We start from the raw sequence: 25,057 nt of genomic DNA on the forward strand, positions 1-25,057 counted from the left end.
TTTCCTCCTCCAGGGGATCTTCCCAACCAGGGATGGAACCTGCGTCTCCTGCATTAGCAGGCGATTCTTTACCACTGAGCCACCTGGGAAGCCCATATCTCACCACAGCTATTCCCAAAAAGATTGTCTCTTTTTTATAAATAGCCTACAAAATTACTTCCTGAGGTGGCCAGACAACTTTTAATCATTCATTTTAAAAACAGCAGAAAATACAGAGAAGGTGTCAACACTTAGTCTCATAAATTCTATGACAGATTAAAAAAATGGCTTTATGGTTGCCTTCTGCCATCTTAAGCGATTCAGATAGTAAAAATGAAAAACCAAAAAGCCTTCTATTCTGTGCAAGTCTATTACCTTGCCACGTCCCTAACCACCTACCACTCTAGAGCCATTATGTTTCCTAAATCTGGTAACGCCAGATGCGAAACTGGCTACTTAAGAATCACCTGGAAGACAGGCCATTCTTCCTTAAAAAACAAACAAACAAAAGAGCTCTAATTCTTATTTCCAGGAAATCTGATTCCGTATACCCAGAGGAGAGATCAATAAATGTGCAGTTTCAAATAAGGTCCTTAACTTCTGGGTTCGGTAACTACAGTCCTAAATCTATCATTTCTTTTATAAAACTTTACTCTTATCTACCTTTCTAATCAGATATATTTACGTCTACAAATTTAGCAGAACGAAAAACTACACAAACACGTAACAATCTACGCTTGTGAGCAGAGCACTGCAGGGCTGAGGAATGTGAAAGACCAGCCCCTGCCTTAAGGAGTGTAAAACTGAGCTGGGACGAGTAAAATTATGCACATTTAAGACCAGGAACACTAACGTGACGGTGTGTACGGATTACAGGGAGGAAAATGCAGTCAGTCAATCTCTGAGGAGGGAGAAAGGACTGGGCCAGTACCGATACATTAGCTTCCCAGAAAGAACCAGGACTTGAGCTGGGTCTTCAAACAAGGGAAAGGTTCAACAGTACTAAATACTGAAATGAGAACCACTCCACTTGATCATCTTAACAAATAAACTGATCTTATCGTCCATCTTCCCTTCCAGGCTTTGTCCAGATGCACGTTAATCTTTACCCATAATTAGAGCGCAAAAATCAACCTATATGAGCATGTTATGTTCTTCCAAAAACACTCCCCTGTGAAGAGTTCCGAGCCCCTGATACTAGGCAGGCGCTCTGGAAACGTACTCTGTGTGATACCCTCTGTCGTGGCCTCAGGGCGTTTCGTCACATTACTGCTGTGTTGTTTCTCTCCCCACCACTCTTGTCTCCACTTTTGCAAACAATTTTATAAAAGCAAAGATGAATTCTCAGTTATACCCTAATCCCTAACCTAAGTCTTCACACCTTAGGTAGGTATTCAGACAGTTACTGAAAGAATGAAGTGCATCAATCCTTAAGACAAAATTACAAATTATTTTACCGAAAAAGTTTTACTAAGTATAAATTTATCCCTGAATTAAGTTTAACTTGTAAGACAGATTAATATTTAAAAGATGCGCCTGCTGCTGCTGCTAAGTTGCTTCAGTCATGTCCGACTCTGTGCAACCCCATAGACGGCAGCCCACCAGGCTCCCCCATCCCTGGGATTCTCCAAGCAAGAACACTGGAGTGGGTTGCCATTTCCTTCTTCAATGCATGAAAGTGAAAAGTGAAAGTGAAGTCGCTCAGTCGTGTCCGACTCTTAGCGACCCCATGGACTGCAGCCCACCAGGCCCCTCTATCCATGCGATTCTCCAGGCAAGAGTACTGGAGTGGGTTGCCATTGCCTTCTCCAAAAAATGCGCCTATGGGACATCAATAATTCAAAGTTTCTGAAGTTAGATCGTGTGGATGGTTGCACAATCTCATAACCATATACTAAAAACCACTGAATTGTATACTTTAAATAGTGAATTTTAACAGTGAATGTGAATTATATTTCAGTAAGAAAAGGTCATTAAAAGCGAAATTAATAAAAATCAACTGACAGATGTTATGTATGGTATGGCTTTCCTGGTATTGAGAAGGTAGAAAAGGCTTTTCTGTAATTGAAAGGGATTGTTACTGAGCCAGAAGCTCCCCAAGCTCACTAGACTTGTGGTCTCCCCGCAGTGGCAGAAAGAACCCCCCAACTAGAGCGACCAGCCTGATGCCCACAGGCAAGGTGGTCACCACTGTGAGACAGGCGAGAGTTAACCACCAAGTCAGGTTTACCAACACACGAGACAGAGTGATACATTATCTATGCAAATGAAGTGATGAAGCTAAAATTAATGAAAGGGATCCTTTAATGAATTTTTACTCTGATTCTATTTTGCAAATTATGACTCTTTATGTAAGAGACACAGGAAAAATCTCAATTTACTTTTTGGACTCTAAAATCACTGTGGAAGGTGACTGTAGACATGAAATTAAAAGACACCTGCTCCATGGAAGAAAAGCAATGATAAACCTAGACAGCATATTAAAAAGCAGAGACATTACTTTGCCTGCAAAGGCCAGTATGGTCAAAACTATGGTTTTTCCAGTAGTCATGTACAGATGTGAAAGCTGGACAATAAAAAAGGCTAAGCACCGAAGAACTGATGCCTTCGAACTGTGGTGTTGCAGAAGACTCTTGAGAGTCCCTTGGACTGCAAGGAGAACCAACCAGTCAGATCCTAAAGGAAATCAACCCTGAATATTCATTGGAAGGACTGATGCTGAAGCTGAAGCTCCAGTACTCTGGCCACCTGATGTGAAGAACTGACTCACTGGAATAGACCCTGACGCTGACAAAGACTGAAGGTGGGAGAAGAAGGGGACGACAGAGGATGAGATGGTTGGATGGCATCACCAATTCAACAGACATGAGTTTGAGTAAACTCCGGGAGATGGTGAAGGACAGGGAAGCCTGGCGTGCTGCAGTCCACGGGGTTGCAAAGAGTTGGACATGAATCAGAGACTAACGACACCACCACTTTTTTTTAATTGAACTTTTCTCACTTAAACAGGACTTTTATATGGAAACTAACTGCTACTATATAGCAAAATCAAATATATTTACATACACATCCACGTGCATATGTACACGCCCTGCATTTCTCCCTTGATTTTTCCTACTTTACTCTTCTTCTGAAACGTCTCAGGTCTAAACACAACAGGCGTTTGAATACAAGAGGACTCCTTACCTTAACTTAGGATTATCGATGTATTTCTTAAACTGCTTGACGTTATTCAGAGTTTGTTCAGCCAACTCCCGGGAAGGCTCGACGATGAGGGCTTTTGGAGCATTGGGGAGAAACTTTGTTTGCGCCACCTGTGCGCTACCTAAACAGAATGAAGAAGACTGGGGTACACCTCAGCATACTTCTGTTTTTAAGACGACAAGCGCAAATGTTCCACCATCAAAATCTCAGAAACAATTGTCAAGCAATACAGATGGTAGTCGAACAAAACAAAGATTGCTAAAATGAATACAGCTTCTTTAAAACTAGCTGCAGTCATTTTAATTGATCATACGCTTTGTGATAAATAGGCTTCCCTGGTGGCTCAGACAGTAAAGCATCTGCCTGCAATGTGGGAGACCTGGGTTCGATCCCTGGGTCGGGAAGATCCTCTGGAGAAAGAAATGGCACCCCACTCCAGTACCCTTGCCTGGAAAACCCCATGGACGGAGGAGCCTGGTAGGCTACAGTCCATGGGGTCGCAAAGAGTCAGACACAACTGAGTGACTTCACTTTCCTTTCCTTTCACTTTCCTTTGTGATAAATGAGCCTTAGAGATGTACTGAGCTTAAATAACTGAAGCAGACTAGGCAGCACAATGGTTAGAGTGTGCGCTCTGGAGTCAGATGGCTTGTATTTGAATTTAGTTCCACCGCTTACTTATCCTGTGACCTCGGTCAAGTCCCTATTCCTCAAGTTCTTTGTCTGTAAAACCACCTTGCAGGGTTGTTGCGAAGACTAAATAACGCAGGTGACACCTAGCACAGCGCCATGGCATTTAATAAGCACACACCCTGTAAACCTGAGACACCATCATCGTCATTATGATCAGTTTCCCCCAAATGCCCGGCCTGAAACTAATACTTGGGAGTTTATGAATTGGGTTCTGACCCTGAATTTTACTGACGTGTTCAATAAACGAGAGAGACTAAACCAGCCGAGGAGAACGTGGACCTCACTGCGAGAAGCCTCGGTCACTGGAGTTCTCACAACACCCGCTTCTTGAAACCCTTACCCCATCGGGTGCAGTACCTACCCGTGTGCTGCGACTTGACAACGAAACTCTCCGGCGCCTTGGAAAGGGCAACGAAACCATCTTTCGGTGGAAACTTGAATTCTTCTTCCCCAAAGTTAAATTTGAGTTCCGCGTTCTAGCATTGAATAAAGGAGAAAATGGTAACTCTGAACCTAAGAGCAAACTAACCAGGATGAAATGATGAAGATCAAATTAGATTATAGTCACAGCAAGATATCTCTAATTACCTTCAAAACACAGGCAGGGAACAGGGCTTGGTTCTTCATATGTGGTGGTATTTCAAATGCCAGACCAAGATCTTTGCCTTTAAAAAAAAAAGAGAGAGAGATACAGAAAATGAATCGAAACAACCAGAAAAGGACCGCCACATGCTCACACTGTCAAATCTACTGGTTCTGGCATTAACTGTGCTGCCTAATACCACCTTCTCAGAGAAGCCTCCTCTGACCAACCCCAGACCATCACCTTCCATTCCCTCACCCAGACTTACATACCCTTTCAGTGCCCACTGCTCCCTCCTAACATATCACAGATTTGTCTGCTTCCCCCACCAGTAGGTAAATCCCACAGAACTATACATAAATGTGTCTCCTTCCTTTTCTGCTGCATCTCCAGAACCTACCAGCCTGCCTGACACATGGCAAATGTTCAGTAAGCATTTGTCTAAAAGAAAGGTAAGGAGGAAGGGAAAGAGGACTGAAGACAGTGAGGGGATTTTAAAAATCACGAATACTGAATATCATATATATTCTCCAACAAAACAACCCACAGAAAGCTCACCGTTTTTGGAGAATTTGACATGCCCTTTATCTATATCTAGGTAACATCCAATGGTATCATGCATAGTGAATTCCTAGAAAACCAAAAAGTCAGGTACTGTTAATAAAAAGCAAAATTGAAAATAAGGTTAAAAGTTCAAATATAGTTGCATCCAAAGTAAGTGCTGCTGCTAGTATTGAATAATAATTACTTAAAATTCTAATGCAGATGTTAAAAATGGCTACTCCAGCACATCACATATAATAATAGAAGCATCGGACACACTTCTTAGAATTCACATGATATTAAGGCTCATCCACATTACTACAGACACAAGTTACCAGAACAAGTGTATTTAGATGTAACATAATTCAGAAGAAGAAATGAACACCCCAAGTATTAAAGTCAAAGCGAAAATCAAAATGGGGTGAACACAAAGAAACTATGGAGGGGCTAATGAATGGTATAAATGAAAAGTAGTTTTTTTTCATTTTGTATCATTTCTTCACCCCAGTCCAAAATGAACTTTCTGTGGAAAATGTTCAGAAAATTCACTTGAACTTGACAATCGTTTCTATACTCTCAGTCATGTCACGAGTGATCAAGTATGCAGGAAAACATACTAAGCTATGATTGAGTCATTAAAGACAACTTGCTGCTGCTGCTGCTGCTGCTGCTGCTAAGTCGCTTCAGTCGTGTCCGACTCCGTGCGACCCCATAGATGGCAGCCCACCAGGCTCTGCCGTCCCTGGAATTCTCCAGGCAAGAACACCGGAGCGGGTTGCCACTGCCTTCTCCATTGTGTGAAAGTGAAAAGTGAAAGTGAAGTCGCCTAGCTGCATCCGACTCTTAGCAACCCCATGGACTGCAGCCCACCAGGCTCCTCCATCCATGGGATTTTCCAGGCAAGAGTACTGGAGTGGCTTGCCATTGCCTTCTCTGAAAGACAACTTACCTCTCCATAATTGTCAAACTGCTTGTTGTGGGATTTCTTCCCTGTTCCACCAAAGCCAAATCCAAACTTGTCAGTACCTAGATTTTAAAAGTATTTTATAAGTGTAGGAAGAAAAAGTATAAAGTGAAAAGCACCATAAAAGCAGCTTAAAAGCTGAAGATTTGAAACATCTACAAGTATTATGTGGTATGTATTAATGCAAATTAACTTTACTGACTTTACTCTTACCCTCAACATTATTCCTCCTGATTTTATGATATTACCGTATCTATTTTTGGTGGACTTCAAATCTCTCTTGGAATGAGGTAGGGAATAGGTAAATAATATTATTTCTATGTCTCTAAATATAAACTCTGTATGGTTAAGTTTATTATTCACTCCCCACTAAAACAAAACATTAAAAATTCACAAATGGAAATCAATAAACTCAGTTTATTTAGTAACACTTACCAAGATCTAGGGATGCTTGCATGGAAGACCACCCAACTCTGCACAACCCTTGGTCATGACAGGATACCTCATAGTAGTGCTTCCCTACAGGGACAAAATACTTTTGAGATTTACATAAATCGTACACATGATTCATTTACCATGCAGCCACTTTTCCATTTAGACGTGAATCTGAGCAAACTCCGGGAGAGAGTGAAGGGCAGGGGAGACTGGCATACTGCAGTCCATGGGGTCACAGAGACTCAGATGATACTTAGCAGCTGAACAACAACACTTTTCTACTCTTTCTGAATTACATTTTATATGTTCCAGATGAAGACTTGTAGATCTTTCTGCAACATTAAAAATCTTTTCCGATCCTCACTTTAAAGCTACTTTAAAGTAAGTTCATGTACCAATACATCTCCCCAAAAGTTTGTAGGAGCACAAATGTTGTTTAATACCTTTCGTTAGGCCTTTGGTGGCTCTGCATCCATGCCATTCCTTTACTTCTCTGCTCTGACAACAAAGACCATCTGACCCAATTGCTGGATTTGAGAAAAACACAGAAAACCATGTCAATACAGATGATGTAAATCACGCACTCTGAAATAAGCATCATTCAGTCTCACTAATAAGATAAATCTTCACTTGTTGCAATGTTCCAAGGACTAAGAGCTGCTGATTGCTGAAGGACAGCAGCATCCTCTGTGTGAGTAACCGCCCCCATTCAGGCCCTCGAGGGCCATGCCAAAGGTCGGGGACTAGTTTCTTTACTGTGACCTGTTGACCTGGACAGCATTTTACCACAACAAAAAGGAATCAACACAGTACCTAACCTGACTTGCACCGACGCCAGCTGCACCACCAACACTTAGACAACTGTTCTCTAGAGTCCCTTAAAGAATGGATACTAAGGATGACACTGGTTGCTCCGATTTTATGCTGAAATTAGAGTCTGAATGAATGCTACCCTAAAAGGAAAAGAGAAAGTCTCCCTGGCTTGTTCCCTAATCTGCAGATCCAGCAATCACAAAGGGAAAGCAGGAAAAGTCTGAATAAATAACCCTGTGGCTATTATTGCTAACATAGGACTCTCAAACATGAAGTTCTATATTATATATCACAGTCAGTCATAGCGCTAATGGGTGCTTTTCGGCTTTAAGTAAAGCATTTGGCCTTTATCTTTACTAGAAACTGCAACTTTTGTCCTGGCTTGGGCTTGCAAATCATATCTGGCACCTGACTATAGAAGAAACCTTTTGAAAAAGCACCTCATCACACATTTTCCTTTCCTTATCAGAAACTACATTATTTACTCAAAGTATGAATTCTCATGAGTATAATGATATACTCATGTCACGAGTATAAACCTCTGAATTTTTAAAAAGTTCTGTGATAATGGTAAATCCTAAACATTTTTGTATTTAAAATTCTTTATGCATATGTACATAATTAATCTAGATACCACATGGTGAAGAGCAGCATTGGGGTTGCTTGTTTTTGTCATGATTCCTCAGGCCCCCTCTACCTTTCTCTGTATCCTGATTTTCTTCCTCACTGACACCTGGGGAAAATTCCTCCAAGTCAACTCTACAGTTCTGACTTGTTCTTCCTAATGGCTACACAAGAGTCCATGGATACACCCTAATCTTTGTTTACTATTCTGGCAGCAGCATTTACTTTGCTGGTAGTTTTTATCATTAGAAATAACGTTGCATCCAACAGCTGTGAATGTATATCCTTGCATACGGGAAATTTTTCCCCAATGAGCTTGATCTTCCAGGAATATACATTCTTTAAATACTAAAAGATAATGCGGAACTGCTTCTTAGAGAGGCAGCCAATTTGTACGTTTGTATCACTCTTCTGGATTCTTGCTAATCAGATGGTATAACACAATCACTGTAACTTTTACATTCCACTTCCCTACTACCTGTAAACTTGACCTTGCATGTTTATTGCCATTTGGATCTGCTCTTCTGTGAACTGCCTATTCACATACTTCGCCCATTTTCCTTATTGGCTGTTTACCTCTTTCTTACTAAAATAAGTAACCCTTTATCATCCATCAACACAAGAACCCCTTATAAGTTTATAAGGATTCTTTATCTTTCCTCAGCATTGCATTAAAAACAAGCTTTTGAATTATAAATATGCTGCTAAAGTCTCTCCACTTACCGAAAGCAGATCCTCTGTCATACGGGTTCATTTGCCATTTGTTCAGCACTAAGCAAATTAAAAGAAGAAAAGTTAACCCTAAATAAACATAATTTAAAACATTCTACAGAAAATAAAGCAAATACTTTATATTTTATATCATACCATAACTCGTCTAGATTCAATATAGTTTTACACACTATCTGGAATGTACAATTAAAAGTGTTGCTATTTTGATTAAAGGCAAAACTGAAACTGAAAACTGAAACATGTCAAAAATAATAGTCACTGACCCACCAAGGGCTAAAACCTTTTCTGCTCTCTTGTTTCAGTGCCTTTTTACAGGATGGCACTGATCTGTGTCCTAACTATGAGAGTATTAATAAAATGAAGTTCTGGCGACTTCAGTCATAGTGAAAACAACCTACCAATGTATCAGAGTCCAATTATCACTTTATCATAACTAAAAGAAAAGCCAGTCCTTTATCTTAAATAATTCAAAAGTCACAAAGTATTTTCCTCCTTACGTCTAGGGAATCAGTATTTTCCTTTTCTAAAGCATCTTAAGAGTCTGGATAACCAAAGAATCGCAATAGCTAAAGAGAACTCGATGTGTTTTCAAGCCCAATTTCGGCCCAAGATAGAAATCTTTTCTGGACTATTTCTGGTCAAAATTTATCTACCATCTGCTTAAACATTCTGAATGTTCTCTGAGTGTCTCCATTCACTGTGGGCTCAAGTGAGCTACTAGGAATTAAGTTAAACAGTACTTTCGAGAACAATATTCTCTCTCCAGATCCCTTCAATGATTTAACAATTACACCATCTCTCTTCTTTGTTTCTCCATGTTTCAGTACCTAGCTTCTTTATCTGTAACAGGACATGGTTTTTAGAACCACAACCATTCAGGTTATCTTCTGTGGAGTGTTCCCTTTCATCATCATCTCTCATAAATGATGGCTGATAGCCGTTACAAGTTCTGAGACTATTTCTAAATAGACTAATAGTCTAGTGTTCACATCCATTATCTCACAATTCATTTACAAATAAGTTCATTCTACAAACTCTCTAACACTGTTACTTTCAAACTCCTGAGAAGAAAACAGGTGATATGCCAGCTCATGCCACTTAAGCTTGCAATTGTGTCACAACCGAGTTTTGTTTCATGAAACAAAAGTGACACAGATTACTCAAGATAGAATGGAATTCAGAAACCATTTAATAAAAGTGACAAAATTTAAAGATGAGAAAATTGATGTAAGATTGTCGATGGCACCAACAGAACCAATCTTCATGGAGACAGGACTGATGAGTTTAAAATGCACACTTTACATTTTAACTTCTTGGGCTCCTTCCTTAAAGGACAACGCATGCCTCTTTCCCTGTAGAAGGCAGTATTTTCTACCACTGTGGGGTTTTACTCTACCAATTATTTGTAAAATCCTTCCTCAATGCCTTTGTAAAACATCGTACCAATTTATCTTCAATGAAAGTGAAAGTCGCTCAGTCGTGTCTCTTTGCAACCCCAAGGACAATCCAGTCCATGGAATTCTCCAGTGGGTAGCCTTTCCCTTCTCCAGGGGATCTTCCCAAGCCAGGGATCAAACCCAGGTCTCCTGAACTGCAGGCAAATTCTTTACCAGCTGAGACACAAGGAAGCCCTTTATCTTCAATATTATGCATAAAAGCTATCAAGTTAAGAAAAACATTAAAATAACTATAATTTCCAAAATGCCAGTATTTTCTCAAAGGAATTAATACTAATGTTAGTATTTTAAAAGGGATCGTCTTTCAATGTTTATGCTCTCACTTTTAGCACTGATGGTTTCCACAACACCAAGTGACAATACCATCCCCCGTGTATCAACAATAAAAGTGCACACTCAAATCTCATGTCTTTAAATATCTAGCATGAGAATTACTAATTTATACAAAATGAAATTAATAATACGCAAAAAATCACCTGAAGCACCAGTTTTAATTGTCGCTTTTCCTTTTTTGCCTTCTTGTTGGTCTTTCAGAGTTTCATACACTATCTGAATAACCGGAATACTGAAAGCCTAGCGAAGAAACAAGAGTGCTCTATATTAGTAATGAGATATCAGTGACAGTTTAATAATCAATGTAAATTGTGAGAATTATGCATGCACCTTAAATAATACACATATTCCTGATTGCTGCTCTAATTTGCCCAAAGCCAAAATATCAGTAAGATAATAAGAGTTGACTGAATGAAAGAAACAGGAGCCAGCCAATAGCCCAAAATAATAAGCAATAGGGACCTACAGAATGAACTGAACTGAAAAGGATAAATATTATTCTCTAGTCTAGACCAATAGGAGATCAACCTAATTGCAACCTCTTTATTACTGGAGCCACTACATTAGAATTCAGAAGTGAGTATAAATATTAAAGATATTGTAACTATTTCCAAGACCAGTTTAAAACTATATTCTTAAAGCCATACTCTTGTAAATCTTTTTCAGAATTAGCTGGCATGGCAACAAAAATATCGCTCTCAGTGGCAAGCAACAAATTTTTTACATTTTGGAAGGAGACTATTTGATTAAATATTTCAAAGCAAAAACCAATGTTTAAAGACCCTGATGCTGGGAAAGACTGAAGGCAGGAGAAGGACGACAGAGGATGAGACGGTTGGATGGCATCACCAGCTCAATGGACAAGAGTTTGAGCAGACTTCAGGAGATGGTGAAGTACAGGGAAGCCTGGTGTGCTACAGTCCACAGGGTCACAAAGAGTTGGACACAACTTAGGTGACTGAACAACAAAAGTTGCTTTAAAATCAACTCTTACAAAGTAAGTCAACTTAGAAGTTTACTTACCCCAGTTTTTCCACTTCCTGTTTCTGCAGCCTAAATGAAAAAAATAAATAAAGCTTAAATTGCCAGCTAAAGAAATCAAATTAACGTGATAGCATGTAGAAATCTCTAACGATACACAAGCTAGCCAGATTATTCCGATTTCCTCATTCAATTCTTTTGACTACTGCCAATCTTGCCATTTCTTTTCCATTCCCTCTGCAATCTGTTTGCTTTTCCCATTGCTAACAGTCAAATCTAAATCCTCACTGTTCTAACACCCTAACTGCAGCTCTGGAGAAGGCAATGGCAACCCACTCCAGTACTCTTGCCTGGAAAATCCCACGGACAGAGGAGCCTGGTAGGCTGCAGTCCATGGGGTCGCGAAGAGTAGGACACAACTGAAGTGACTTAGCAGCAGCAGCAACTGCATCTCACCTCTCAGAGCTATACTACAAGCTGCTACCAAATCAGTCTTCATAAAAAAACACACTTCTAACCATGCAAGGCATCTCTAGTTAAACATGTCCAATGATCCCCACTGCCAACAAACACCCAAATTCTTTACCATGACCCTTAAGAAAGGGCTCAGATAATCTGACCCACCATATACTCCCATCTTATCTCAAGTTACGCCTCTCCACTCCCGCACCGCAGACACATGTATGGCATGCTCCCACCTGAGTGAACTACTCTGGGATCGTACCCTGCATTCTCCTATTCCCTGTTTTTGCCGATGTGCTCTCTACCTGGAGGGCATTTCTCCTTTATCGTCCCTTGTCCAAAATCTAGTTCCTCCAAGCCGAGTCCCTTACAATTCCTCAAGCAGAAGAGTAACTGCATCCCCACTTGAATCTTGTCACACACTGCGTTTCTTGGGCAAATCCTCCCTTGTATGACATTTATCTGTGTACCTGTCTTACTGAGCTACTGGGTTTAAGCTTCTGAAGAGCAAGGACTGCATCGTATCCACCTCTGTGTTCCCCGAAACTCCTACCTACTTATTTTGAATGGAGCATATGGATCTTCAATGTTGGTGAATAAACAAAATTAATCTGGTGAAAATATCATTTTTAAGCCTATGGGGCCTCTTTAAGTGTGCGGTTACAAACAGCCCCAGAATTGTGTTTCCCTGGCTTCCGACTACCCCACCATGTTTAAACATACCATAAGGACATCACCTCCTCCTAGGATGAGGGGGATCGATTCAGCCTGGATATCAGTTGGGAGACTAGAAGAATCATTTTGAAGAATTTTAGTTAGTGAAAAGAAAGAAAAAAAAATCACCTAAGCTCATTAAGTCATGTTAAACAATAAACCTAGATGAGAATTTTATTTGGTAAATACAATCTTTTTTCAGCTAAAAATATATCAACGTTTAAAAAGGAAATTCTACAATTTAAAGAATCACAAGAAAAAAACTTAATTTCACTTACCCAACTGGGCCCAACAATCTTTGATAAAATCACTGCTATTTTAAATTGTAAAACTCTGCTGTCACAGGAACATACAAGTTTTTAAAGACAGAGGTACTTACAGCCAATCCATCTCTTCCACGGCTTGTGCAATCTCAGGCATAACACCCATCTCTGAAAATAAAAATTAATTTTAAAGATTACACATAGTACTAAACAAATTATACTGCTCTTAAAATTACTATTCAGTGGTGAAACAGGTTTGAAGCAACATTCAAATGTCTACTGAGTATAAATTTTGGAGAAAGACCTTGAAAGTCAAATTCAAGCTCTCACTACCAATGTGACCTTAAGCAAGCTCCATACCTATTTCCCCACAGAAAATGGAGCTAAAATACTGCCTGCATTGTAGGGATATGGGAAGATTACAGATACTCATATGTAATGCACCTGGAACACAGCTGCCACTTAGGGATGATATACAGCAGCCACCGGTGACAGTTTCCTTCCTACCACTAGTGAGAAATCTGCCAGAATTGGAGAGGTTCCAGACCAGTACCTTGGTGTTTCATCTAGAGATGATGTGGAAATCACGTGTCTTGCCTCTGTGAGGACCATGTGAATACCCACAGCGATCTGAGACAAATGAACAGGTAAGAAGAGGGAGCCCACATGTACAGGTAGCCATAATCAAAACTATGATGAACTGAAAGGGAGGGGCTGGCGGTGAGAACTTGGGTTAACCGGAAATGTCAGCTGAAGAACTTCTCTGTTCTTACCTGTTCACATGTTTTAAGTAATTTACATCAAAGCGAATCCTAAATAAATAGGCCGGGTTATTTCTCATTGGATTTTGAAATTTCATCACTTCTCAAATGAACTGTAGGGTTGTATGGAATAGTCAGTTGTATTTCTTAAATTTCCTTTCCAAATAAGAAGTGATCTTTCAAGTCTGCATTTTAAAACTGTAGCTTTTATTAGTTATCTATACAACAGTATATATTTCTATTAAAAAAACAATACTCAAATACATCCAACCCCAAAGATAAACTATTTGGATATTTTGTATTTCTTATAATCGTTTGTAAAAAGACAAAATAAATCTATAATCCACTGCAAAAGTAGCTCCCACACGCCCCCCTCTACCACATCAAGTGAGAAGACTCATATTAGCAGTCAACAGTAGATACAATACTAACATTTTATATGTGTGCTCAGTAGCGCCCAACTCTTTGTGGTCCAATGGACTGCAGCCAGCCAGGCTCCCTTGCCATGGAATTTTCCAGGCAAGCATACTGGAGTGGGTTGCCATTTCCTTCTCCAGGGATCTTCCTGACCCAGGGATGGAACCTGCACTGGTGGGCAGATTCTTTACCACTAGTGCTAGCTGGGAAGCCCCAACATTTTATATAGTGACCTAGTTAATATAAACATTGATGACATAAGAAAGTATAAAAATCTCTTCCAAAAAGGCAGGCTCTTCTACCCCTCAATCTCTTTGACGAAATCCACAGATTGAAAAACTAATCCAGGTCAAAAGTACAGCCAAGCTGACCTTTTTAAAAAGTGACCCCATGAGAGTCTAGGTGTATTCTCTCTCCTAAAATGCAAACTGCTTGGAAAAAAGGGGGAAGGTCTTCAATAGGCTGCATCTATATTAACTATTACATTGCAAGCACCAACTAAAGACGGCTTTCAGCAAATTCCAGGCAATTTCTTGTTCCACACTGGTCATGCTCTTTGCAGATTTGCTTTGAAACCATGTTTTCTTTAAACAGAACATTTTTAATACTCAAAAGAAAAATAGCAATATTCATGCTCTTTAATTCCACTATTGTCTTTATTTCACATCACAGACTCTTCCAGCCCGTTACCCTAATATTGCTGAAATCTGTGCATAACTCTCAAAGTGACCCTACAAAACGACAACCTGGAGCTAGCTGCTCTGCACACCTGAGCTCTGAAATCTTGTTTTAGGAGAGCTGGTCAAAGAAAAGCAGCTCCCAGTTTACGCAGATTTCCTCTCGTCTCCTATGAAACCCAACTAAAACCACCAGAAATCTTCCTCCCAACTAAAAATCTGTAATTTCTAATGTTCTAATAGTAGAAAAATGAAGAAAGTAACAATACTGGGTTATATGTGAAGTCACCTTAATAGGATAACAAACATTAAAGATGGTTGGCCTAACTGCATACATTTATTGCTAGGTAAATGTACAACTTTCAGTATGGAAGGCTGACTGCAACTTGTGGACGTATAAAGGAAGAATGATAAAGAAAAAGGAAAAAAACAACTGTCCAGTTACGTAAGCCATCTCAAATTCCTTTTCGGAACGAAAGAGGGTATCGCCAGAAAAGAACGATTTTTAAAAGTGTGCGCTGACCTCGTGTTTATGCGGCTGAAAAGGTTTTCCCTATAGCTTAGGTATATATAACGTTAGGGTTGATTTAACGGCGCTTAACAACAAAGAAGGATCAGGTTTGTGCCTAGGACTTTTCCTTCTGGAAGGGCCTGGGGAAAACTCTAGATGCAGGATGGTCACTTCCAAGGAAGCCCTCTCCGCGCGCCCCGCTGCCTCCCTGCCCGGCCCGCCCCTCCCCGGGCGCGGGCAGAAGACGGTTCCCTGCACCACCCGCCACGTCAAAGCCCAGGAGGCCCGGGGCTCCGAGCGCAGCTGCAGCATCGCCGCCGCATCGGGCAGGACAGCAGGGTGAAGGGCGGCTGGAAGGAGAGACAGACGGGAGCGAGCACCGGGGAGGCCCGGCCAGCCAGCCGGCATCCAGACAGCAAAAGGCTGTCTCCCTGCAACAGCGAGACGCACCGATCGGGCCTCCCGCGCTGCCACTGGTCCTCCCCGAACCCGCCCCGGGCGCGGGCAAGGAAGAGATCGCCCTAGACAGCTCCCTCCTGAACTGCGCGGCCCCTCTCCGCCCCTCGGCCCAAGCCGAGGCGCCGATCGGGCCGCCCGCTCCGGCCCCCCTGCTCCGCGGACGCACCGGAGAAAGCCGCCATCTTCGCCCCGTCCTCCGCCGCTCAGCTCGCGCTCCCTCCCTCCGCCCGGACACGCTGCGCGCTGGCCGCTGGCGCTTCCGCTCCCTACCCGGCCCCCGCCCGGGTCTGCTGCTTTCCAAGTCCGGGCAGGCACACAGCCTCGACAGAACGGTTCCGGGCACAGAAAGACCCGCCCCTGGACCTCACAGCGGAGACCCAGTTCAGCTGCGCCTTGGTTTTCCTGAGTGGCCAGTACCCGTCACCATTAGACGAACTCAGAGTTACCTTTTACGTCAAGTATGCTGTGTGTCATCAGGACCACTTTCACACGTATAAGGAAGCAGGCCTTTCGTAATGAGGCTCACACAAGGGCCCAGGATGATCCGACAACAAAACTGTGTTATCTCGGCTGCCTCCTTCAGACCCCTCAACTTCTCAAAGATAATAAGCAGGGCTTTCTGGTATGCGAATGACCTGGAGAGAATGTACTGAACTCAATGTCCACCCCGTCCCCCCCCTCCCCCACCAATACTAGGGAGAGAAGAGCCTGGCACCCAATAGCCATTTATTAAATATTTTTGACTGATTCCAGCCTCCCAGCCTCAGTGTTTGATGTAGTATTGAAAATTTCAAATCTGTTTGATGTTCATACAGTTTTGACTCTTCTTTTTGCAGAAAGATAGGAAAAGTAAACGAATATTTAATCCTCCCGTCAGCTCTGCCAAGGAGTATTAACATCTTTAGATGAAGACACTAAGTGTCAAGAAATTAACCCATCTAAAGCCACGTAGAAGAACTATACAAAAAAGATATTCATGACCCAGAGAACCACGGTGGTGTGATCACTCACCTAGACCCAGACATCCTGAATGTGAAGTCAAGTGGCCCTTATGAAGCATCACTACAAACAAAGCTAGTGGAAGTGATGGAATTCCACCTGAACTATTTCAAATCCTAAAAGATGATGCTGTGAAAGTGCTGCACTCAATATGCCAGCAAATTTGGAAAACTCAGCAGTGGTCACAGGACTGGAAAAGGTCAGTTTTCATTCCAATCCCAAAGAAAGGCAATGCCAAAGAATGCTCAAACTACCACACAACAGCACTCATCTCACACACTAGCAAAGTAATGCTCAAAATTCTCCAAGCCAGGCTTCAACAATACATGAACTGTGAACTTCCAGATGTTCAAGCTGGTTTTAGGCAGAGGAACCAGAGATCAAATTGGCAACATCTGTTGCATCATTGAAAAAGCAAGAGAGTTCCAAAAAATATCTATTTCTGCTTTATTGACTATGCCAAAGCCTTTGACTGTGTGGATCACAATAAACTGTGGAAAATTCTGAAAGAGATGGGAATACCAGATCACCTGACCTGCCTCCTGAGAAATCTGTATGCAGCTCAGGAAGCAACAGTTAGAACTGGACGTGGAACAACAGACTGGTTCCAAATAGGAAAAGGAGTACATCAAGACTGTATATTGTCACCGTGCTTATTTAACTCATATGCAGAGTACATCATGAGAAACGCTGGGATGGATGAAAGCACAAGCTGAAATCAAGATTGCCAGGAGAAATATCAATAACATCAGATATACAGATGACACCACCCTTATGGTAGAAAATGAAGAACTAAAGAGCCTCTTGATGAAAGTGGAAGAGGAGAGTGAAGAAGTTGGCTTAAAACTCAACATTCAGAAAACTAAGATCATGGCATCTGGTCCCATCACTTCATGGCAAATAGATGGAGAAACAGTGACAGACCTTATTTTATTGGGCTCCAAAATCACTGCAGATGGTGAGTGCAGCCATGAAATTAAAAGACACTTACTCCTTGGAAGAAAAATTATGACCAACCTAGATAGCATATTAAAAAGCAGAGACATATTTTGCCATCAAAGGTCTGTCTAGTCAAGGCTGTGGTTTTTCCAGTAGTTATGTATGGATGTGGGAGTTGGACTATAAACAAAGCTGAGCACCAAAGCACTGATGCTTTTGAACTGTGGTCGTTGGAGAAGACTCTTGAGAGTCCCTTGGACTGCAAGGAGATCCAACCAGTCCATCCTAAAGGAAATCAGTCCTGAGCATTCATTGGAAGGACTGATGCTGAAGCTGAAACTCCAATACTTTGTCCACCTGATGGAAAGAACTGACTCACCGAAAAGACCCTGATGCTGGAAAAGATTGAAGTCAAGAGGAGAAGGGGATGACAGAAGATGAGATGGTTGGATGGCATCACTGACTCGATGGTCTTGAGTTTGAGCAAGCTCCCAGAGTTAGTGTTGGACAGGGAGGCCTGGCGTGCTGCAGTCTATGAGGTCGAAAAGAGTCAGACACGACTGAGCGACTGAACTGAACTGAACCGAAAGCCACGTGGCTACTGGATAGCAGTGGTAGCTGAGCCACATCTGCGTAACCTCAGGGTGCTTGCTGTACCATGAGTAGCTAGCCACAGAAGGACAGGAGAAAAGAAAACCTCAGGCAAAATGTTTCAGATGGACTTAGAACGACAGCTTCGGGAGCCATACTCTCTAGGTTTGAATTCTAGCCCTGCCTCTTGCTAGGTGTGCGTTAGTGTTAGTCATCAGTCATGTCCAACTCTTTGTGACCCCATAGACTATAGCCTTCCAGGCTCCTCTGTCCATGGAATTATCCAGGAAAGAATACTGGAGTGGGTTGCCATGCCCTTTTCCAGGGGATCTTTCTAACCCAAGGATCAAACCTGAGTCTACCACATTGGCAGGCAAATTTTTTACAGTCTCAGCCACCAGGGAAGCCAACTTTACATAGGGTAGTAATATCAAATCTTGTTTTAATCAACATAAATGTCTATTTTACTTATCCCATTTTGAATAACCATCCAAAGAACTTTTTAAAAATTCATTTGTGGTAATTCCTTTTTTTAAAAGAAAAAGATTTTTACCTCATTAAGACAATAGCTAGATATTTTTTGTGTTTTTTCAAGTTTTTTGCTGATGTTCTTAATTGCTGTTATTAGCATCTGTGATGGAGAAGGCGATGGCACCCCACTCCAGTACTCTTGCCTGGAAAATCCCATGGACGGAGAAGGCTGGTGGGCTGCAGTCCATGGGGTTGCAAAGAGTCCAACACGACTGAGCGACTTCACTTTCACTTCTCACTTTCATGCATTGGAGAATGAAATGGCAGCCCACTCCAGTGTTCTTACCTGGAGAATCCCAGGGACGGGGGAGCCTGGTGGGCTGCCGTCTATGGGGTCTCACAGAGTCGGACACGACTGAAGCGACTTAGCAGCAGCAGCATCTGTGAAACCATTGAGAAGACCTCAAGGAAGCTTTCTAAACTGGTTTTTCTTGTTTTAAAAAGTTTTTAAGTTAATTTGACTTTTGTTGTATAGATATCAACAAAACAGTTGTTTGCAATGATAGCACTCAGCTGTGTAACCTTGAACAAATCTGGGCTTCAGTTCACTCTTTTGTGAAATAACCATGAATAATGTCGACCTTGAAGGATTGGTATGAGGATTGAATAAAATAGGTAAAGCATCTACAACAGTGCACAGCACTGTCTATGTGTGTTCAGTTCAGTTCAGTCGCTCAGTCATGTCCGACTCTTTGTGACCCCATGAATTGCAGCATGCCAGGCCTCCCTGTCCATCACCAACTCCCGGAGTTCACTCAGACTCACGTCCATCGAGTCAGTGATGCCATCCAGCCATCTCATCCTCTGTCGTCCCCTTCTCCTATGTGTGTTACCTCTCTTATTACACTAGGACCTGTAAGAGGATCCACCACCTGAAGTTCCACAGGTAATAAAATCAGGCCGAGCTGCAGACTCCCACCTCCAGGGGGCACCATTCACAGTATATTCTATATTCTCATTCTATTTTGTATCAATTTATATAAGTGGTACACCTGAGAGTTATGCAGTGTAGCAGTTCTGAATAGATACCATATACCCCATATTTTTCCTAGCTCAAGGGATGAAGCATTTTCCGGGGGACTACTCAGAACTTTTGATCTCAGGAGTTGGGGAAGCAGAAGGCATACTCTGAGAAGCTGTGACTAGAAGGCACCAAGGCAGCAGGGCAGAAAAAGAGCCGGAGGGAAGAGAAGGCAGCTGTGTAAGCTGACTACAGTTCCAGCAACTGCGGGGGAATATGTGTGACCTTCCCCCTCAGGGCTAACTGCACCTGTGGAGTGTGGCCTTGAAGCTCTCTTCAAAGGGAATGTGCCCAAGAGAGCTGCCTGGAGAAGCTAAAGGATGCAGCAGACAGATCCCCAAAGGACCCCATTTTATTCATACTTTTAAACAGATGGGGGCCTCCCTGGTGGCTCTGATGGTAAAGAATCTGCCTGCAATGCAGGAGACGCAGGTTCAATCCCTGGGTCAGGAAGGTCCCATAGAGAAAGCAATGGTTACCCACTCCAGTATTCTTGCCTGGAAAATTCCATGGACAGTAGAACCTGGCAGGCTACAGTCCATGCGGTCGCAAAGAATTGGACCCGGCTGAGGGACTAACACTTTAACCTGAGGACAGACGTCACCTGCATCATGTGAGTTGCGTTTGGAGAATACCAGCACAAGAATCTCCCAAGAAACCAACAAAAGTACCTCTGAGCTAAAAAAATCAACCTTGGGCATGATTGAACCCAAGGGCACCAGATTCAGATCACAAAGGGACCCGCCAACCAAAGGTGAGTCTCCTTTCTGCCAGATGTTATCTCTCCCCAAGGGTCAGAAACAATAGCTAATGGGAGACAGGAGAGCAGAAATGAGAGTGACTGCACCCTTCACAGTATTGCTAAGCTGGGGAGAAGGAAGCTGTCCTTTTGGTTCAAGTTGTGAATTTTGATCATAACACTGGCTGCTAAGTCACTTTAGTCGTGTCCGACTCTGTGCGACCCCAGAGAGGGCAGCCCACCAGGCTCCTCCGTCCATGGGGTTTTCCAGGCAAGAGTACTGGAGTGGGGTGCCATTGCCTTCTCCACATAACACTGGACCCAATAATTTAATAACAGAAATGAGACTATAGTTGTGATGAAAATAGCCAGGCAGCTTTTCTTTATCTGTGTGTGCTTAGTCGCTCAGTCGTGTCCAACTCTTTGCAACCCCATGCACTGTAGCCCACCAGGAGCCTCTGTCCGTGCGATTTTACAGACAAGAATACTGGATTGGATTGCCATTCCCTTCTCCACCTGGTCCCGGAAACTCTACATAAATCATTAGGTGGGAAAACAGCCACCACTAGGTGGCGCCAAATTGTAGCTGAGCTGACGGCACCAAACTGGTAACTGCAGCCATGCTGGATAAACCTGCAAAGGTAATTAAAACTCCCAGCTGGGACTTTTCCACCAACGTTTATTTCCATAACTTCACAATAACCCAGCATTTTATGTAATTGAACGTTTTGGACCCATAGCCAAGAGTGTTTGGTGGAATTTTCCTGTAATATCCGTGCACCCAAGAGAGACTGTGATACGTATTTTCAGGTAAGGTGTAGTATAGGTCACTGCAGACCAGATGGATTTTAACTGCAAAGGCAGCCCTAAAAAATACATCCTTGAGTAACCCAGGCCCTTGAGAGTGTAGAGAGGATGGGCCCCATGAAGGAGTCCATGGACTGGCCACACACATTCCCGCTTCCCCTTGAAAGAGAAGTGAAAGTGTGAGATGCTGAGTCATTTCCGATTCTTTGTGACCCCATGAACAGGAGCCCGCGAGGCTCCTCTGTCCATGGAATGCTCCAGGCAAGAATACTAGAGTGGGTAACCATTCTCTTCTCCAGGAGATCTTCCTGACCCAGGAATTGAACCAGGGTCTCCTGTATTGCAGGTGGATTCTTTACCGTCTGAGCCACCAGCGAAGCCCTCACTCTTTCCCCTTGCCCGTCTCTGTTATGAAAGTGAAAGTGAAGTCACTCAGTCAAGTCCAGCTCTTTGCGACCCCGTGGACTGTAGCCCACCAGGCTCCTCTGTCCATGGGATTCTCCAGGCAAGAATACTGGAGTGGGTTGCCATTTCCTTCTCCAGGGGATCTTCCCAACCCAGGGATCCAACCCAGGTCTCCCGCATTGCAGGCGGACACTTTAACCTCTGAGCCACCAGGGAAGCACTATTATACAGCCTGGGAAAAGAAAAAAAGAAAAGGTTGCCTTTCCAGACTCCCTTGTAGAGAGACAGCATGAGATCCACTTCTGCCGAGATGAAAATGAAAGTTCCTTTTTAAAAAGGAAAGATCTGACTGGCAGATACTCTTTGTCTTCTGGACATGCTCCCTGGAAAGGCAGAGATGAGCCACTAAGATGGCTTCATGCTAAGGTTTTTGAAGCAGAAATCAGGAGACTGGATCCTTGATGAATGGTGGTGAGCTACGTTACCAGCCCAGGTCTGTCTGCCGCTAGATGTCTTGTAGCTGGAAAATGTCTTATATATTTGAGCTACTGTTCATACCCTCCGGCTTGCCACCTAACACATTCCTAACAGATATGAAGGAAGGAGATGAAACATTCATCCATAGAGATATTGTGTAATGATCACTCAGATCATTTCTTGAAATGTTCTAGAGTAGAGCAGTAAGAAACTTACTGTGGCTCTAAAGTCATGGCCCCAGTCATGAAGGCACTATCAAAAACAATGCTTGAATATATGTTCATTTCCTCACAACCAAAAATGAAGATGAAATGAATGTGCCATATGCAATGGAGGAAATGACTCTAAATTTCCTGAGCCCTCCTTCCCAGCTTTTAAGGATCTAGCCATCACCAAGAAGGAAACAGCAAGAGAGAATTGTTTTAATGTGAAGGAAGTCAATTAGAAAATGCAATACTTTCATTATATAACCCATCCCCCAAGTCCTTCCTCCCAATACATAACACAAACCCATTCATCATTCCCACCCAGGTAGTGTCTCACTCCTCAAAGCTTCCCCAGGAAGTTTGCCCACAGATCTATGTCTTAGGAGAATAGAGAACTTAGCAGCAATGATCTGGATCCTGAATCCTGCTGTGAGTTGTTGCTGTTGTTGTTTTTCAGTTGCGAAGTCGTGTCCAACTCTTTGCAACCTCATGACTACAGCAGGCCAGGCTTCCCTGTCCTTCGCTATATCCCGGAATTTGGTCAAACTCCTGTCCATTGAGTCGGTGATGCCAGTCAACTATCTCATCCTCTGTTGCCCACTTTTCCTTCTGCCTTCAATCTTTCCCAGCATCAGGATCTTTTCCAGTGCATCAGCTCTTCATATCAGGTGGCCAAAGTATTGGATCTTCAACATCGTTCTTTCCAGTGAATATTCAGGATTATTTCCTTTAGGATTGACTAGTTTGATCTCCTTGCAGTCCAAGGGACTCTCAGGAGGCTTCTCCAGCACCACAGTTGTAAAGTAAAGTAAAGGAAATGTCCCTCGGTCATATCTGACTCTTTGCGACCCCATGGACTGTAGCCTACCAGGTTCCTCCGTCCATGGGATTTTCCAGGCAAGAATACTGGAATGGGTTGCCATTTCCTTCTCCAGGAGATCCTCCCAACCCAGGGATCAAACCCAGGTCTCCCACATTGTAGGCAGACACTTTACCATCTGAGCTACAGGGGAGTTCTTCGGTGTTCAACCTTCTTTATGGTCCCACTCTCACATCCGGATGCTGTGAGTGGATGTGGTCAACCTTCCACCAGGACACCCTCTCCACTTTGAAATCTCTTGGTAGTAGACTCCTGATTCCACCCTCCAGAGGATGGCACACACCAGACCTTCCTATCAGCAGGCACCCTAAGGCCACTGTACCCTTCAACACATCAGACCATGCAGAATTCCTTGCATAGAGCAGATTGCCTCTCTCCACTAAATGTTTGCTTATGCTGTTTCCTCTCCCTACAATAGCCTTCCTCTTTCAGTTTCAGTTATCTATTGCTAAGTAATACCTCCAAACAAGTCATGATTCTGTGAGCCTGGAATTTAGGCAGGGCTTACCTGACTGGTTCTTCTGTTCGACGCAGTATGAGCTGGGGGTCATTCCCTTGGGTGCATTCAGCTGGTGGGCTGGACTGGACGGTCTGAGAAGGCTTCACTCTCATGCCTGGTACTGCAGGGCTCCCATCCATGGGCTTGCTCTCTCCAGATGTCCATCTTAGGCTTTCCCACAGCAGGATTAATCCAGGGAAGACAGACTTCCTACACAGTAGCTGGGTTTCAAGGGGAGAGGGCCCCAAAATAGAAAGCCAAGGCTGCGTACCTTTTAAGTCAGCTGTGGAAGTAGCTCAGTGTCACTTCTGCCAAGTTCCGTTTGTCATTACAGGTCACGTGACCAGCACAGCCCAGATTCATGAGGAAGAGAAATAGGCTCCACCTCTAGATGCAAGAAGGCTTCCCAGGTGGCTCTTCTCAGATTCTTTAGTGGTAAAGAATCTGCCTGCCAATGCAGGAGACTCAGGTTCCATCCCTGGGTTGGGAAGATCCCTTAGAGAAGGAAATGGCAACCCACTCCAGTACTGTTGCCTGGGAAATCCTATGGAGAGAGGAGCCTGGTGGGCTACAGTCCATGGGGTCGCAAAGAGTCGGACACGATTTATCCACTTAACAACAGCAGCAACTTAATGCAAAGAATGGTAGATAGTCTGCAATCATCTGTAGGACACCATGCCTCTCTCCTTGACAAACTCCTAATTATTATTCAGATTTAGCTAAGCTAGCAACTAGCAGCAAATCCTGCTGAATGACAAGCCCCAGCTCACAGATATCACTAGTTTACCCCAGCATTTATATTTTTTTCCTTAAATTTCTGACAATAAGCCAGATATATGGCTTCCCAGAATAGTGAGTCTCTTCTTAACCCTCCACGGTAGCTGGGTCATATGCTTGTGTTCTGGCCATTGGCATGTAAACAGAAGTGTCATTAATGGAGTTGGTGCATCCTTCTTACTCTTGTTCCTTCCTCTTGCTGGAATAGGGATGCAATGGCTAGGGCTTGAGCAGCTATTTTGGGCCTTGGAAAGAGAGCCATATACTGAGGATGGCAGAACAAGAGAGAACTAGCTTGAGTTTCTGGCTCCAAGGAGCACCATACCAGCCAGAACTGACTCTAGATTTCTTACAAGAGAGAGAAATAAACACTTATCTTCTTTGTTTTGGATTTTCTCTTCCAAATGACCAAACCTAATCCTAATGTATATACCCCCATTAGTTATCTAATGGGCTTCCCTGGTAACTCAGACAGTAAAGCGTCTGCCTGCAGCGCAGGAGACCTGGGTTTGATCCCTAGGTCAGGAAGATCCCCTGGAGAAGGAAATGGCAGCCCATCCAGTATTTTTGCTTGGAGAATC

The 25,057-nt window shown here is 42.9% G+C and overlaps 1 protein-coding gene across 3 annotated transcripts in view; it reads right to left on the bottom strand.

Annotated features, from left to right (window-relative positions):
* DDX1 (DEAD-box helicase 1) overlaps window positions 1-23,997 on the bottom strand; it is a 40,105-nt gene extending 16,108 nt beyond the window's left edge. The window contains exons 1-13 of one of the 3 annotated variants that reach the window (XM_059891164.1): window positions 23,709-23,997; window positions 12,897-12,948; window positions 12,527-12,590; window positions 11,384-11,413; window positions 10,504-10,600; window positions 8,562-8,609; window positions 6,845-6,928; window positions 6,402-6,485; window positions 5,952-6,028; window positions 5,018-5,090; window positions 4,465-4,541; window positions 4,234-4,352; window positions 3,166-3,300 (exon numbers count right to left, since the gene is read on the bottom strand). In XM_059891164.1, the coding sequence (XP_059747147.1) occupies window positions 3,166-3,300; window positions 4,234-4,352; window positions 4,465-4,541; window positions 5,018-5,090; window positions 5,952-6,028; window positions 6,402-6,485; window positions 6,845-6,928; window positions 8,562-8,609; window positions 10,504-10,600; window positions 11,384-11,413; window positions 12,527-12,590; window positions 12,897-12,948; window positions 23,709-23,751 (983 nt within the window). In that variant the 5' untranslated portion in view covers window positions 23,752-23,997. Of the gene's footprint in view, window positions 1-3,165; window positions 3,305-4,233; window positions 4,353-4,464; window positions 4,542-5,017; window positions 5,091-5,951; window positions 6,029-6,401; window positions 6,486-6,844; window positions 6,929-8,561; window positions 8,610-10,503; window positions 10,601-11,383; window positions 11,414-12,526; window positions 12,591-12,896; window positions 12,949-15,771; window positions 15,843-23,708 lie in introns of those variants that run through there. The other 2 variants (NM_001075468.1, XM_059891165.1) reach the window with 2 other exon arrangements.
* Between the last annotated feature and the right edge of the window lie 1,060 nt (window positions 23,998-25,057).

This window comes from Bos taurus, chromosome 11, assembly GCF_002263795.3.
Source record: "Bos taurus isolate L1 Dominette 01449 registration number 42190680 breed Hereford chromosome 11, ARS-UCD2.0, whole genome shotgun sequence".
Classification (NCBI taxonomy): Eukaryota; Metazoa; Chordata; class Mammalia; order Artiodactyla; family Bovidae; genus Bos; species Bos taurus.